Source organism: Populus euphratica, unplaced genomic scaffold (genome assembly GCF_000495115.2).
Source record: "Populus euphratica unplaced genomic scaffold, PopEup_1.0 scaffold16.1, whole genome shotgun sequence".
NCBI classification, from domain to species: domain Eukaryota; kingdom Viridiplantae; phylum Streptophyta; class Magnoliopsida; order Malpighiales; family Salicaceae; genus Populus; species Populus euphratica.
Window position 1 is genome coordinate 248566 of NW_011499882.1, and position 15563 is coordinate 264128.

The 15563-nt window shown below is 33.9% G+C and overlaps 2 protein-coding genes across 2 annotated transcripts; one reads left to right on the forward strand and one right to left on the reverse strand.

Annotated features, from left to right (window-relative positions):
* Nucleotides 1–310: 310 nt before the first annotated feature.
* On the forward strand, nucleotides 311–4561 carry LOC105129536 (monocopper oxidase-like protein SKS1). The gene is made up of 9 exons (XM_011031647.1): nucleotides 311–679; nucleotides 1380–1489; nucleotides 1589–1859; nucleotides 1950–2088; nucleotides 2408–2774; nucleotides 3077–3442; nucleotides 3523–3601; nucleotides 3818–4017; nucleotides 4104–4561. Exons 1-9 carry the CDS (start codon nucleotides 530–532, stop codon nucleotides 4213–4215), a joined length of 1794 nt encoding a protein of 597 aa, XP_011029949.1. The 5' UTR covers nucleotides 311–529; the 3' UTR covers nucleotides 4216–4561.
* A 4174-nt stretch (nucleotides 4562–8735) lies between these two features.
* On the reverse strand, nucleotides 8736–13048 carry LOC105129537 (NAC domain-containing protein 7-like). Its single transcript, XM_011031649.1, has 5 exons — nucleotides 12440–13048; nucleotides 12181–12349; nucleotides 10101–10283; nucleotides 9709–9980; nucleotides 8736–9615 (listed from the first exon to the last, which is right to left on the reverse strand). Exons 3-5 carry the CDS (start codon nucleotides 10258–10260, stop codon nucleotides 8959–8961), a joined length of 1089 nt encoding a protein of 362 aa, XP_011029951.1. The 5' UTR covers nucleotides 10261–10283; nucleotides 12181–12349; nucleotides 12440–13048; the 3' UTR covers nucleotides 8736–8958.
* Nucleotides 13049–15563: the final 2515 nt, after the last annotated feature.

The following is a 15563-nucleotide window of genomic DNA, read 5'->3' on the forward strand; positions in this document are numbered from 1 at the left end:
TTAAATTTAGCAAATTATTTTTAAAAATTCTAGCAGGGTAACACCAGTTGAGAAGAAATTTAGTAAAATAATATAATTTTTGAATTTTTAAATTTAAAAAATCTCACCATACCTTGTTTTCGATAGTTTTGTTTTAATGTTTTTTATGAATTGGTCGAACTATTAGTTCTAAATTTAGATAGATGTCCGAATTTACAATATCCAAAACTATACTATTTCGCTAATTTGTTTTTTGTTTTGGATTGATTTTGCCATTTTTTTTGTATTTTACCTGCGAATTTCCTATTTTATCCACTTTATTTAGGGATTCTCTTACGACAAAACCAAAAATAAAAAGCCTCTCTCTCCCTCTCCTCCTTCTCCCTCAGAAAAACCTTAACTTTCCTCTACTTCACAGGAGCAGTCTCTCTCTTCCCTTGACCAGTTCCTGGTTTTTGATCATGTAAAAATCACATCACAAAAATTTGAAAATCCTTATTTCATTTTTTCCCTTAAAATCCAAAACACTTGAAAAGATTAAAACTTTTCAATGGCCTTATTTAAGTTCTCTTCAACATCCATTTTTCTTTTGATTCACATTGCTCTGTTTTCAAGTTTCTCTCTTGCTGCAGACCCAACTGTGTCTTATGACTTTAAGCTATCTTACATCACTGTCTCTCCTCTTGGTGTTCCTCAAAAGGTTTCATTTTTATTCTCTCTGTAGACTTTTTTTTTTTCATTTTTTTAACGCTTCGTTCTTGGGGTTTTTCTGGTGTTCTTTGTGCTTTTTTTTGGCTTCTGGGATATGTTAAAGATGATTTTTTAGGAAATTTATGTTAAGGGGTTTTGTTTCTTTCATGATACTGAAGTGGTTTGAGGTTTTACTGTTATTGAAGTAGATTAAGACAATGATCTTGGTTTGTACTAGATGATTTCTCTATGGGGTTTTATTTGTTAGTTCCTGTTTTGTTGAAGTAATCTGTTGTTTATGTTTTCAATGCCATCTTCATTATTTCCCCGCACATTCTCTACATCTTCACTGCCCCTGGTGTTACTGATTTCAGCTTGTTTAAGAAAAATTGGTCTTTTGACTGTTTGTGTGGTGTTATTGATAGTTATTCGGTTGTTGTTGAATCAAATATTGGTTCTTGTAGTTTATGGTTTTATACTGCTTTGTAAATGATTTTTATTTCAAGTCTTTGTTTTTGGGTTAGTGCTTTTAGTGTTTTATTTTCTTACCCATTATTTCACGTTATTTTTTTTTCATTTTATTCAAACTGTTAAGATACAGTACAAAAGTGTATTTGGATGAAAAGTTGTGTGTTTTTCTGAAAGCAGTCATTGGTTTATGTTCTGTATTTTACTGTATATTCCTCTTATTTGTTAGTATATGATTGCAGGTTATAGCTATCAATGGACAGTTTCCTGGTCCTCTTGTTAATGCTACCACTAACAATAATGTTGTCATAAAAGTATACAATGATTTGGATGAAGACCTTCTAATGACATGGTAAGTTCTTTGGCTTTTGTATCCTTTTCTATTCTCTGCTCTTATTTCATGTTGAGAATGATTTTCTGATAATTTGGGTGGATTAATGACTTACAACAGGCCTGGGATCCAAATGCGACGTAATTCATGGCAGGATGGTGTTCTGGGCACAAATTGTCCAATTCCTCCGACTTGGGACTTTAATTACACTTTTCAAGTAAAAGATCAGATTGGGAGCTTTTTCTACTTTCCGTCTCTTAATCTTCAAAGAGCCTCGGGTGGCTTTGGTCCCTTTGTTATTAACAACAGGCCAGTTATCCAAATTCCTTTCGCTCAGCCGGATGGGGATTTTACCCTTCTGATTGGGGACTGGTATACGAGGAACCATACGGTTAGTTTTATTAAGAGGTTATACTTCCTTTTATGCTGTGATGGGTTTCAGGATTGAACTCCAATGGTGACGTTTTACATTTAATTTCAGGCATTGAGAGCTGATCTTGACTCTGGAAAAGACCTTGGAATGCCTGATGGTGTTTTAATCAACGGGAAAGGACCATACAGATACAACACAACTCTTGTACCTGACGGGTTGCCATATGAAACCATTAAAGTTGACCCAGGCATGTTCTTCAGGCATGAAAAGTGCATATTTAACAGTGTGCATTCTTACCCACTCGTCACCTGTTTTCCTAGTTTTGGAACATAATAGTTTCATATCAGATAATCAGTTGTAGACTAATTTGTAATTTAACCCTTCAATTTCTTATCTTAAAATATTTCCATTTTCTCATTTTATTGCTTCTGGTGGTTCTCATCATGTATACCCAGTTTTAGATATTAAAACCAATACACATGTTGAATGTATATGGCTGTTTGTAATACTGTGTCAAATATGTTTTTGCTCAAAGGTTTTAGTCGGAATTGTATCATGTTTTGCAGGCAAGACTTATCGATTTCGTGTCCACAATGTTGGGACTTCAACTAGTCTGAACTTCAGAATCCAGGGACACAATCTGCTTCTTGTGGAAACAGAGGGTTATTACACTGTGCAACAAAATTATACTAGTTTTGATATTCATGTGGGGCAGTCTTCTTCCTTTTTGGTCACCATGGATCAGAATGCTACTAGTGATTACTACATCGTAGCAAGTGCTCGGTTTGTGAATGAATCAATTTGGCAAAAAGTCTCTGGTGTTGGCATTTTGCACTATTCCAATTCGAAAGGACCCGCTACTGGTCCTCTGCCTGAAGCACCTAGTGATATTTATAACCAGTGGTCAGCCATGAACCAGCCAAAAGCCATCAGGTTATTTCTTTCACTCAAGAGGTCAATTTCTAGTATAATTTTCCCTTATGCGATCGCATCTCAGTTATGTTACTTCTAAAATGATTCCGTGTCTGTTGGTGGAATTTTCACTCCCCCCAAATTTTTTTTTTTCTGTTTTGTTCTAAAATTTTAAAGCAAAAACATCATCGAGGGACACTCCCAACTTAATTGATACGAATAAAGAGCCCGCTGGTTTTATTTCCTTCTGCTTTTCGTTTAGATTTAGAGAAATCATTTTCTTAGCTATTCAGAGCTAATGTTGCTGTTTTCATTTGCATTAGGCAAAATACATCTGCAAGTGGAGCTCGTCCAAATCCACAGGGGTCTTATCACTATGGTTCTATCAATGTGACTGACACATATATTTTAAGGAGCTTGCCACCAACTACCATCGACAGGAAGCTGCGTGCAACTCTGAATGGGATATCATTTGTCAATCCGAGCACACCAATCAGGCTTGCTGACCTTAACAAAGTGAAGGGATCTTACAAACTTGATTTTCCTAATGCACCACTTAATAGAACTTTCCACAGGGACACTTCTGTAATTAACGCTACATACAAGGGGTTTATAGAAATCATATTGCAGAACAATGATACTAGAATGCAGAGCTTTCACATGAATGGTTACTCCTTTTTTGTTGTTGGGTGAGAAGGGCCTCCTTTCTTCTAACGTGTTATCTGTCTGAATTAGGAATTGTTATAATAGTTTTTTGTTTAAAATCCAGGATGGACTGGGGCATTTGGTCAGAGAACAGCAGAGGTTCATACAATAAGTGGGATGCTATTTCTCGCAGCACAGTTGAGGTTGGTTTTTCTAGCTTGATCTTCTGTTATCATACAGGTGACATGGATGTGACATACTTATGTTTTTATTTATTTCTATCTGTTTATATAAAAAACAGCTTTAATTGATTATCATGCTAAGATTATTATCTGTTTCCTGAAATTCTAGGCAGTACCTTGATCCTGAACTCGTAATAGAGTTTTGTTAACGAGTCCTTTTATTTTTCTTTTGTTTAGGTTTATCCTGGGGGATGGACAGCAGTTCTCGCCTCCCTTGACAATGCTGGAGTATGGAATCTGAGAGTAGAAAATCTTGATAGATGGTATCTCGGCCAAGAAACATATATGAGAATCATCAATCCTGAAGAAAATGGCGAAACAGAGATGCCCCCCCCTAAAAATGTTTTATATTGTGGTGCCCTTGCTTCCAAACAGCAGTATGTATCAGAAACTATTTCATTAAATCACCCCCCCTTTCTTCTTCTTCTCATGGAATAACTTGTACTGTGTCTTACATCTTCAGGGATCTAAGCCACAAATCGGGAGCATCGATTCTCCATGGCAATCCTAATCTGTTTTTCACTCTGCTGATGGCACTTTGCGCGGTTTCATTTTCAGCTAAAGGTTTCTTGTGATTGCTTTGGAAGTTGATTATAGTTTTGTTGTCAGTGGTGGCTTGTAGGAGTTGTGCCCTTTACAGACTTCATTCAGCTGTGTACATTAGAGTCGGAACTTCATTGTTGTTCATTGAAAATTTCTTGGTGTCATTGATAATTTTTTTTAATTCCTAGGGGATCTTTACCCTTTTCTTTGTATTTTAGTTCACCGGGAGTCCATTGTTCTCTATCCGTTTAAAAGCAAACACACTGATGATGATTAACCCATTCTCTCAAAAACCATCTCTCTTTAAACACACGATTTGGATATATCTTTTTAGATCACATTTGTGTTTCACTTGTTTCTTAAATTTTTGCCTCTTTAACAACACCGCAATCATACCTTTTGCTACTAGGAACTTATTTTGGTTATTATTTTGTCTACGGTATCATAGAGATGGCAACATGGGTGCTTAAGTGGAAGTAAACACGATTCCAGGCTATGATGGTGGAGCTTGATTTTTGATCGAATTGTATGAGCGTTTCTTTCTTTTGATTCTACTCTAAGTTTTGCTAAAATCATTAGGTGCCAGGCACCACAGCAATAAATACACTCCAGTTCTGTAACCTCCTGCTGGCTTAAGCTTCGGGTACGTAGTTTGGTTCTTGACGAGGCATAGATGGTTCCAAATTATCAAAAAAAGAAAAGAAAAGAAAGAAAGTATAGACTGACCGAACAAGATGTATCTTACCTGGGGCAGATCATGGAAGCCTGATTTGGCAGGGCTTGGGTTCCAACTTCTTTGAAATGGGTTTTGATGGGCTTAGACTTACTAAGGTAATTAACTCCTTCAGGGAAATTGGACCAAGCTGCAACTTTTCTCTAATGGACCCTGGTAAAGGGAAGTCACAATGGAAGGGATGAACACCGTGAGAGTACTGTGGATCCTGGTCAAAGATAATTTACAGATGAATGAAAGCTCCAAAGAGTTGGGCTATTACTTTCTGGTGAAATCATTATGTGAGAATTAAGGGAAACAATGAAGGAAACATCAATCATCCAATTGTTGCTTTGATTGTAACCAGACAACATGTTTGCTACCGAAAGGACCGATAAGCGTGGATAGATTCCTAAATATTTAGGTTGCATTTCGCTAATTTCGTGGCACATATAAGAGATATATATAGAAAAAACAAAAATGTATTTAAAAATATAAAACTAAGTATACTAGCACAATTTTTTATTCTATTGAAAATAAAAGGATATTGAAATATGTTTTGTATATCTTTTTTTTTTTGTTTTGAGATAATAACTAAAAACTAAATTTATTACTTTTAAAATGTGTTTGGAAACGCTATACAAACTGTATTTTTTAAAAATTTAAATATTTTTAGTTTAAAATAATTTTTTATATTTTTAAATTGTTTTTATATGTTAATATTAAAAATAATTTTTTTTAATTTTTAAATTTTAATATATTTTTAAACACATAACGCTTTGCACCATCATAGCTTCATTACCGACTCTATCTTTCTACCATGCAGGTTTCATGTGGTCTGGAACTTGACTGGAAAGTAATGCAAAAAACTTTAGAGATTGGTGGGGGCAGCAGGAGGCATGGACTTGGGGATTTGTGGGTGGAAAGAATAACATAATTAGCAGTCACATGGACTTGATTCAATATCAGTGCATATTATATCATGTTATCTTCCCTCACAAACAACAATTCTTAATGAAACCCTAATTATTCAGTCACACCCCTCAAATGACGCTATCAAATTTCATGCGTATGGATAATCTTTCTGACTTCGCAGGCACTCTGTCTAGTAAAGGAAAACGCAGTGATTGTGCATCCAAGAACCAAAAAATAAAAAATCTAACGGGTTGAAATAAAGAAATGTCCATGTCAAAACGTAGTCACTTCACTTGCCTTTTCTACTCCTAAGATTCTTTCTGTCCCTTTGTGACTCTCTCCTTAGTGAGATATGATCAGCAGAGAAGACCCAGCACAATGAGTATGTTCTTGAGAGATATCCATCTATATTTTGAAGGCACGTCCATGCTCTTGACTTCACCAGAACTCCACAGTACATGAACCTTTTCATCAGTGCAAATTAAGTACTACATAAACTCTTCACATTTTACGCCAACCCCACTATATATTGACTCTTCCTTTGTAACTTGCACTCTGTTTTTCACGTTCTTGGTTAATCCACGGTGCTGTTAGTTGCTCTTCTTTTGTGCTCTCTGCTCCTTCCTGCAGCTTTGAGGCCTTTGAAATATGAGTACGTATTCATTCTCATTAAGGTAGGTACTTGTTTTGTTTGTGTGTTTGTGCTCTTGGTACCAAAACTTTTGTGGATTCTTGAGGTCTCCAATTTGGTTTTGACTGTTTGACGTTAAGAGATGTTAATTTATTTATCTTTTTTTTTTTTACCTTCTTTTGTGGTGATAGTAAGTTGTTTATAGCTTCTATGTAAGATTTGTTTTTTCATTTTATGCATCAAAGTTTGTTGTACTAATATTTTTTTTCATATTTGTATGGTAATCTCTTACATTTTATGCGTTCAGCGAAGTAATTATTTGGATTCGGATCTTTTATTTTCGATGAGAATATTATTGGTCATTTTCCCTAATCTCATCATTAAATTCAATAATTTAGATTATGTAAATAACATAATAATTATAACTCTCTTTCTCTCTCTCTCTTTGTAGTTTTAAGCCATGTCCTTAATATAGGACATCTAGAATGTTATAAAAAATCTCATTTGTTATAAAAAAGATTTAGTATTAATTAGGTTTAGCCATTTTTGACATAGGCTAAATCAAACTTATTTATTTCGAACATATGGTTTTGATTTAACAAATAGGAACCAACATGTAGAATGTCAAACCATTTTCTAGATAATCAAATATATATTTGACAAAATATTTTTTTTAAATGAGTTTTCTACATCAAAGAGAACAAACCATTGGGCCAAAATTAGACTAATTGGCTATTTAGGGTATATGGAGGTTGTTTAGCATTGTGATGGAAATTTTATTTGAGTGTGTTTGGTTTGAAAAAAAAATATTAAATTAATATTTTTTAATACTTTTTAATAACTTTGATTTATTTATTTGGTAAAAGGCACATACAAAATAATTCTGAATTCCTCGAGGCATGATTAAATGCAAAAGCGAGAAGCATGTGTTCTAACATAATATGATTCGAAGGTTTGTATTATACTGATCTTGAATTCAATGATCATATGTTACCTAGCTTGATTTGCTCTAGGTCCTTAAAATGGGCCATCATAAAATTGGATTTTTTTCTTTGGTTAATGACCAATTGAGTCATGCCCTTCTTGAAATGCACTTGTCTGCCATGCGTCCTTCGCATCTCTCAACCTTTATTGAGTAGTTGAGATTATCTTCTTGACCAAGTAAAGTTAGATCTTGCTCCATACTCATCCAAGGCCTATCTGCTTATTAATTTTGTCTTAAACCCCAGCTTCAAGAAAACCTACATACACCTTCCTAGTGGTGCCGATTTCATGCAAAAATCAAGCTGGTTGGATTTTTTGAGTGCCTTCTACGCTCGAGAAGGGAACATATATAATTCATCACTATGTGCATTTGCCAAACTTCTCAGCAAAGCATTAACTTATCATGAAATTATGTCATCATTATATAAAGATATTGTAAATTGCATGCTTGCATCTTTGCTATAACTTAATTATTTCTACCATAGATCATATAATAAAATTAAGAAGCCCCAAGATAATGTGGTCAGTCCAATAATGTAATATCTAGCCAAGAAATAGGTATTCGGCTTAATGGTACTCGTATCATGCCAACATGTATAAGAAGAGGGCGGAAGTCTCAAATATGAGTTGCATGTAGAACATTAAAAACGACATTGATCATATATAGACCATCTGTAACTAAAATAGGTGTCTCAAATTTATATTGCTGGGCTAGTTCTCCGATTATAAGCAGGTACGTGTTTCAGATTTGGAAAGTCATTGAACTCAATATTCATCCATGCATAAAAATTGATACTAGAAATTGATACTAGGATATCATCTCAATTATATGCGAGTGACTCGGATTGGCAATGTTATTAAACCCAATTCAAAAAACGATTTTTAAGAAAATCAGATGGAATTAACATAGTTAAACCCGAGCAATACAATCAAGATTTGGATTGGTTTTTATTTTTTATTTTTTTCAAAATGATGTTGTTAAAACCATTGTCAAACCATTCAGCCTGTTACACGATCCGTTTAATAATAATTTTGCACTCTTTGAAACAACATAAGCAAATAATATTCAAAGGCAGAAATGAAACCAAGTCAAGAGGTACAGACAGGCTTTACTATAATATGATTTCATAAAAATTGAAAATACAAACACATATGAAATCTATAACCTCATCGATTCCATAAACAGCACATCTGCATGGCTGCTAAACCATAGAGGCTACATTAAAATGCCTTTACACATACAAACGATTAATTGCTTCAACTTCATTTTCCACACCCACAAATCACCTAAGAAATAATATTTCATCTTACAAGAAATTGAACATAATTTGTTTTCTTCCCCAACAGTCTAGTCTTGCAGTATAAACTTAACATACATGCTAGCTAGGACAACAGCAGTTAAAGGTTATATATATGTTGTTTTAAGTTTTATTATGTACAGGAACTTAGAATCATAATTTCCCTTTGCATTCAAATTGAAACATCCTATGATTAGTATATACCATGCAGCGTGGTTCTTAACTGGAGATATCATCATTTCCATAGATCAATTTGACAACTGGAGGTTGACGTCGAGGCATTTTCTGGCACGGATGTATCTTGCTTATTCAAGTGTCGAACAAATATGTTTGGTGCATGGATTGATGATGTGTTGAAGATGTTGTTGCTGGCATTTGGGTGGTTGTTTTCCTTGACCACATCTTCTTGGCTCAATTGAGAAGCTACAAATTTGTCAAGTACTCTCCAGTCTGTCACTTGATCAACTGCTTGCTCATTAATGCTGTTGTTACCATAGATAGAGGGAAAGTTTTGCTCATGTGCTTGTTGAATATGATCTTCTTGTGTGAGTGTTGAGGATTGTATAGTGCTTGCCTGGTTTATGTCCAGGCCATATGCAGCACTGATGGAATTGCAGCTTATAGTTGGAGCTGATTGCAGCAGTTTAGGGCTTTGTAGAAGTGGGAGTTGGAGGAAGTGATCATGAGGGATTTGGTACTGCAAATCTATCTCTTTCTTACAGGGGTATGGGAATTGATAACCCAAATCAGGCTGAGAATTTTGCTTTGGTGAATCCAAGTCATGCATGAATGCAACTTGATCATCATACCAACAGACTGATTCATGCTCACTCACTTTTCGCATCGTTGGTAATCTTTTCTTGAACACCCTACACACTACCCAACCTTCTTCCTGAAACAGAATTACATACAAAACCTTTCATGCTTCAAAAAAAATAAAATAAAATTTCAGCATTAAGACTTAGAAACGTCTTACTATACTTGCCTGTGGAGTCCCATTTTCATCTGTTTCGAGTCGGTATTCATGCATAATCCAGTCCGATTTCTGCCCATTCGGAGCTCGACCTTTATAAAAGACCAAGGTCTTCCTCATTCCGATCAAGTCATGCTTCGAATAAATTGCCTTGTCTCTACCTGTTGCTTTCCAAAACCCAGCAGCAGTGGCTCTATTTGTGCGAGTTCCAGTCGGATACTTCTTATCTTTGTGGCTAAAAAAGTACCATTCATTTTGTTCCTCGGTTCCTATTCGGCATAGTTCTGTTTAAATCATCAAGATAAGCAAAAATTTGATGGTCAGTGAACTTTCCTGACGCTCGAACACTTGGAAATTTTGATCACTATTAATTATTTGCAAGAATTATGCAGTACTATATATACCTTGAAGATCCCATGGCTCAATTTTGTAAAGGTCGACATCTTTAATGACATCTACGTCAATCCTTCTTGAATTCACTTTTTTTCTAAGGTAGTAATCGACAAGTTCTTCGTCGGTAGGATGGAACCGGAAACCAGGAGGAACATGTGTAAAAGTATTCATATTCTCGTGCTGCGTCTTGGGTCCTGAAATCCATTCAGCATACTCCATTAGAATGCATTTTCATTCAATTATCAAATTAACTAAAACAAGAAAAAAATGTACATTTTTATAATTAACGGACTCAATATTATCAGCCTAATTTGGATTTTAATTTTATCTGCTGAAAGACTCAACATCTAATTTACCGAACCTTCCCTTTATTAATTTGATTAGATACAAATTCCTGATTTATATGTTCAGAAACCATAAAAAAATTCTGAAAGGAGTTAACGTTCAAGCAAAAAACAGCAAATATTGCCCTGTAAACCCGAGGAAATTATTTGATCAAATGTCAAATATTTGGAAGACTCAACATCTAATTTACCGAACCTTTCCTTTATTAATTTGATTACATACAAATTCCTGATTTATATGTTCAGCAACCATAAAAAAAATCTGAAAGGGGTTAAAGTTCAAGCAAAAAACAGCAAATATTGCCTTGTAAACCCGAAGAAATTATTTGATCAAATGTCAAATATTTGGATCGAAACCAGCCAGCATGTTATGATAAAAAACTGTTCTCCATGAATAAATTTAACAGAAGCACAAAGTTATGGCAGCAATAAGCATATCTCCTTCTGAAGAACTGCCGTATATCTCATTGCTCAAAATTCTTTACTTTGAAATGAAGTACATTGTTCTTGTGGTAACTTCATTCTGGAACGACCAATTCAAACTATAATCAATATCAACACCAAGTTTAATTAGGTTAACTGTGATGTCAAGCACTTAATTGTATTTACTTAGATGAAAAGAGGGTAAATAACCATTAATTTTTTTTTCTATGTTATAATCAAGTGAATATAACGTATAATTTTCATTTCATATACTGGATAATGGATTAGTTTATGATCCTATATGCAATGAAGAGTATGTTGCACGCAAGATTTACGTGCGATCGAGTAGTTCCAAGCACAATATCAAATTTATCACTATTTCAGAGCTGAAAAATGAAGAAATTAACTTCAAGTACCATCACAGCAAACAATGTTCTTGTAACAAAATGAACTTGAGGTAATTGACATATATAATTTTCTCCTCCCATTGTAAAAATTAAGGTCTTATGATCGAATGAGAGATCAGGAAAAATATCAACATTTTCGATGTAATTGATTATGAAAAAGGATCATGCAACTAGTTGAATAAATTAAGTACTGAATTTGCTTGTATTGATCAGGTTTCTAATTTGAGCATACATAGCCCAAAAGCTTCTCTTCTTCCTCTATCTCCAATTTTATCATAGAAAAAGAAAAAAAAAGAATTACAGTAAGGTTAGCAAAAAAGATTGTTTAAATATATGAACACAAAACTAAACAAGAATTTTAAGTGCATGATGAATTCTAAAGATGATTAATTTAGATGTTGAATGCGAGATACTAAAATTAACTCTTCTCTTCAATGGAGTACGGACGCGCATGCGATGATAATATTTTGGCAAAGACAACTCACATGTCATAACCATCATGCAGCATCACTTTTATGATGCAGAATCATGGGCATTCCATTTTACAAAACAAAGGAAAAATAAGCAATATAGCCCATGAAAAAGGAGTAAAAAATAGAAGACTGGAAAACACATGTGATGAATGAAATTGTGCAGTTAATTATTATGATCAATAGAATGGATTTACTTAGTATAGATGCATATAGGTAATTAAATTTATTTTTCTTTTTAGTAGTAGAAAAAATGCTGATCTTTATTGAGATATAGATCTGCAGAAACATCCACCTCATGGATATTTTCTTCAATCCATTCTCCACCTTCTTTTTTATCCACTCTCAAACATGAAATAACATTGATTTTGTGAAGAAAATGATCCACGTGTTATGATGTTCCATGCACAAGCAAAAATATGAAGATCAAGAGAAGAGAGAGCTCACAGAGCAAAAAACCAAGATCTCTAGTCCTTGCAATCCACAGATCTGTATTGTTGATTGAAACTGCCTTGAATTCAACAAAGAAGAACCCTTTTTTCTCCAAAAGTAGAATGATGATACAGAAACTTGTGGTAGCTAGCTCTCAACTTCACTCCAACTATAGAGGAAGCTCCTAACATCAGACAAGAAAACAAGACAACAAAAGTGAAAAAAGAAACAGTTATGGTACTTTATAACATCTCCTTGAGAATTGAACCCCAACCTGTTCTATTACTCCAACAAAACAAATCTGCTTGTCTAGTTGTCGGAATGGATCCCAAGGATGCAAGCATAGAACGACACAAACTCTTCAAAGAAAAAAGCTGAGAAAGAGAGGAATGGAAGAATGGGAAATAAGTAGGGTTAAATAGGAGAGATCAACAGAGAGAAAAGCCAAAAAAAAAAAGAAAAAGAAAAGAAAAGAAAGAAAACCCTAATGACCAAATATTATTATCATCAATGATTCAATATTGTTGAAAGATAAATGTTTTTCAACATCATAAGCTCTCATTGTCTCTCATTATCGAATTGAGCTAGATTGGTGGACAAGATTTGGGCGGGAAAAAAGGTGGCAAAAATGGAAACTAGCTAGCCAGGTAACCCCAAAACGCCTCCTCTCTTGGTCTCTCTCCTTCTCTCCCTACCCGCAACTGATAAAGACCCTAAAGAGAAGAGAAGCCAGCACACAAAAAATCTTCTTCTTCTTCTCTTAAGGGAGAGATAGAGGGGTGTTTAAAGGGTGGGATTGTCAAGAGATGAACTAACGGAACAGACCAATCAAGAAAGCATAAAAAAATTCAAGCAAGGCTAGCTAGAAAGACCCCAAAAAGAGAGAATAAAAAAAGAAAAAAAATGGTGTAATATTAGTGGTGACGTAATGGAACAGCCACCAGCCAAAAAGATACGCATAAACATATCATCTCTCTCTTTGTTTTTATTTTTTTCATCGAAAGTGGCATGGTGGCCCTTGCTAGCCCTAAACTCCATTCCTAGTCCCCACCATTTCTTTGAAGTCTTAACTGTAATAAAATCAGAATGATGATGTTGGATCTACTCATGGTCTCTCTATATCACAGTATTGTGGTCCGACACCAAGAGGTTTGGCCATAGAATTGGCGACGCAGCTTACTCTCTGCTTTCTATAGGATATATTGAACCATCCAATTGCCTATAAATTAATTAATTTCATTAAATTTGAACTATTAGGAATTGCTGCAAAAGATTTATAGTCGCCTATGCAATGAGTATAGCTATAGCCATATACCAGATCAATGGTAACCTCAAGCTGCTTTCTTTTTACATGAAAGGAGTTTGCTGCAAAAGATTTATAGTCGCCTTTCATGTGCAATTAAAAGCATGCCGTTTATACTTAAACAAGACTCTCAAGTACTCTCCAATGTCAATACTATAAAAGATGGCGAGAAATCAATGTAATAAATCTCCAATCTCAATAATTTTTTAAAGAAAGAATATTCATATGTACATGTGAGCTTGCATGCATGCGCGCAAGGATATTGGCTATTTCTTAATGAATTAAATAAAACATCTATGTATGATTAATCTTGTTTACTAAATTACTTGTAATTAAGCTAACTACAGATGCAGTGGAATAATCCTTCTTCTAAATACATGTAAGAGTAAAATACATAATATTCTTTTTGTCAAATATATTATTAAACTTTTGATACAATTTCATTCTAAATAAACATATTTCAAATTTCTTATAGTTTTTATAAAGATGAGACTCGAATTAATATCTTATCCTCCGATTTTTCCAGAGTAATTAACATTGTAGATACAAACTCATTGATCAATAACCCTAGAACCCTTAAGATAAGTTCTTTTGTTGTAGAATAACTTTACTATCTAAGTTACTAATTTTTTTCCCCAATAATTAGGGCATTTTTAGTAAAGTTTTTACACGTCAAAACTATGTTCATTATCAATCTAATCTTAAATAAACTATAATAAGATTGATGTAATAAGAATTGTTTTTTTCATTGTATATCTTTTCTTGAATTCAAATATATATATATAAAATGCAAGTCACAACCCTTGGAAAGATATTATAAAAGTTCCACTACCGAAAAAATCATTGTGACCTTTTTAGTATTGTTTTAGCGTTTTGTATATAAAAAAAAATGTCTTTATTTGTTTATTTAAGCATTTTCATCATCCCCTCCAACCATAAATCTTGTACTTCACCATTAATGGATGAGATCTCAAGAATAAATAAAAAATTTATTGTGAGATTAAAAAAATTTAATCACTCTACTATCATGCAATTTAATCTATTACCACCATACCAAGGACTAGTAGCTTTGTCCCCACTTAACTACCGTACAGCTACTATTCTATCTACCAAACACTACCCTTTTTCATTCAATCGCCTGTAAAAAATAAATATTATTTAACGTGCCGGTTTTGCTCGTGACCGATACGTTTCCATGCTCACAATCATAGTGTCTTTCACTCTCTCTTTTTTTTTTGCTGCGAAATGTTCTTTCAGCTCGGTCTCTTGTTAGGGGAGCTCAAGCCCCGTTCATGTTCCAGCCAGTCCTTCCACCCCCGTTTAGTTTTTGGATTCAGTGTTTTCTTGGCAAATAACTAGGCACGTAATGTCATAGCTGGCTCAGTTTGGTTGGTTTGTTATTTTCTATTCTTGAGTTTCTCTGTATTTTTAACTATAACTTTTTTAAAGTGAGATGTATAATGAATCTTGGACTGCATAGTAAGATTTAAATTTCTCCAGTTATAAAATTATTGTTGAGAAATTATAATTATTAAGACTTAAACCTTGTTTCACTAAAGGAAACTACTAAATACATAGCTTTTAAAAAATGATTGATGCCAAATTAATTAATACTTGAAGGAAAAATTAAAAGTTTTCAAAGTCCAATGTATGTAAAAGGCTGTATTTGTATTTGAAAAATATTTTTAAATATTTTTTTTATTTTTAATTATTTTTAATAATTTTATATCATTTTAATATACTCAAATAAAAAAATATTTTTTAATGTATTTTTAAATAAAAAATATTTAAAAAACAAGCTCTGCTACAGAAACACTACAGATAAACCTCTCAATACTTTTTTTTATATATGTATTTTAACCCAATACTTGGTTGCCACTACAGAATTTTGACTAGTTTAAGAAGTGGGCCCAACTAACCGACCAATGGGTACCGAGAAAGAGACAATTCTCCAAATTATAGGATTGCTGCAAAATTATATAAAAAGCCGGCTAGATCTAGCTGAGCCAAGCCAAATTATTTTGTTGGAAGACGGGTCCCACTTGAGATCGGAAATGATGGAGCCTGAGGTCTCTCTGTACTTGGTAGCGGCTCG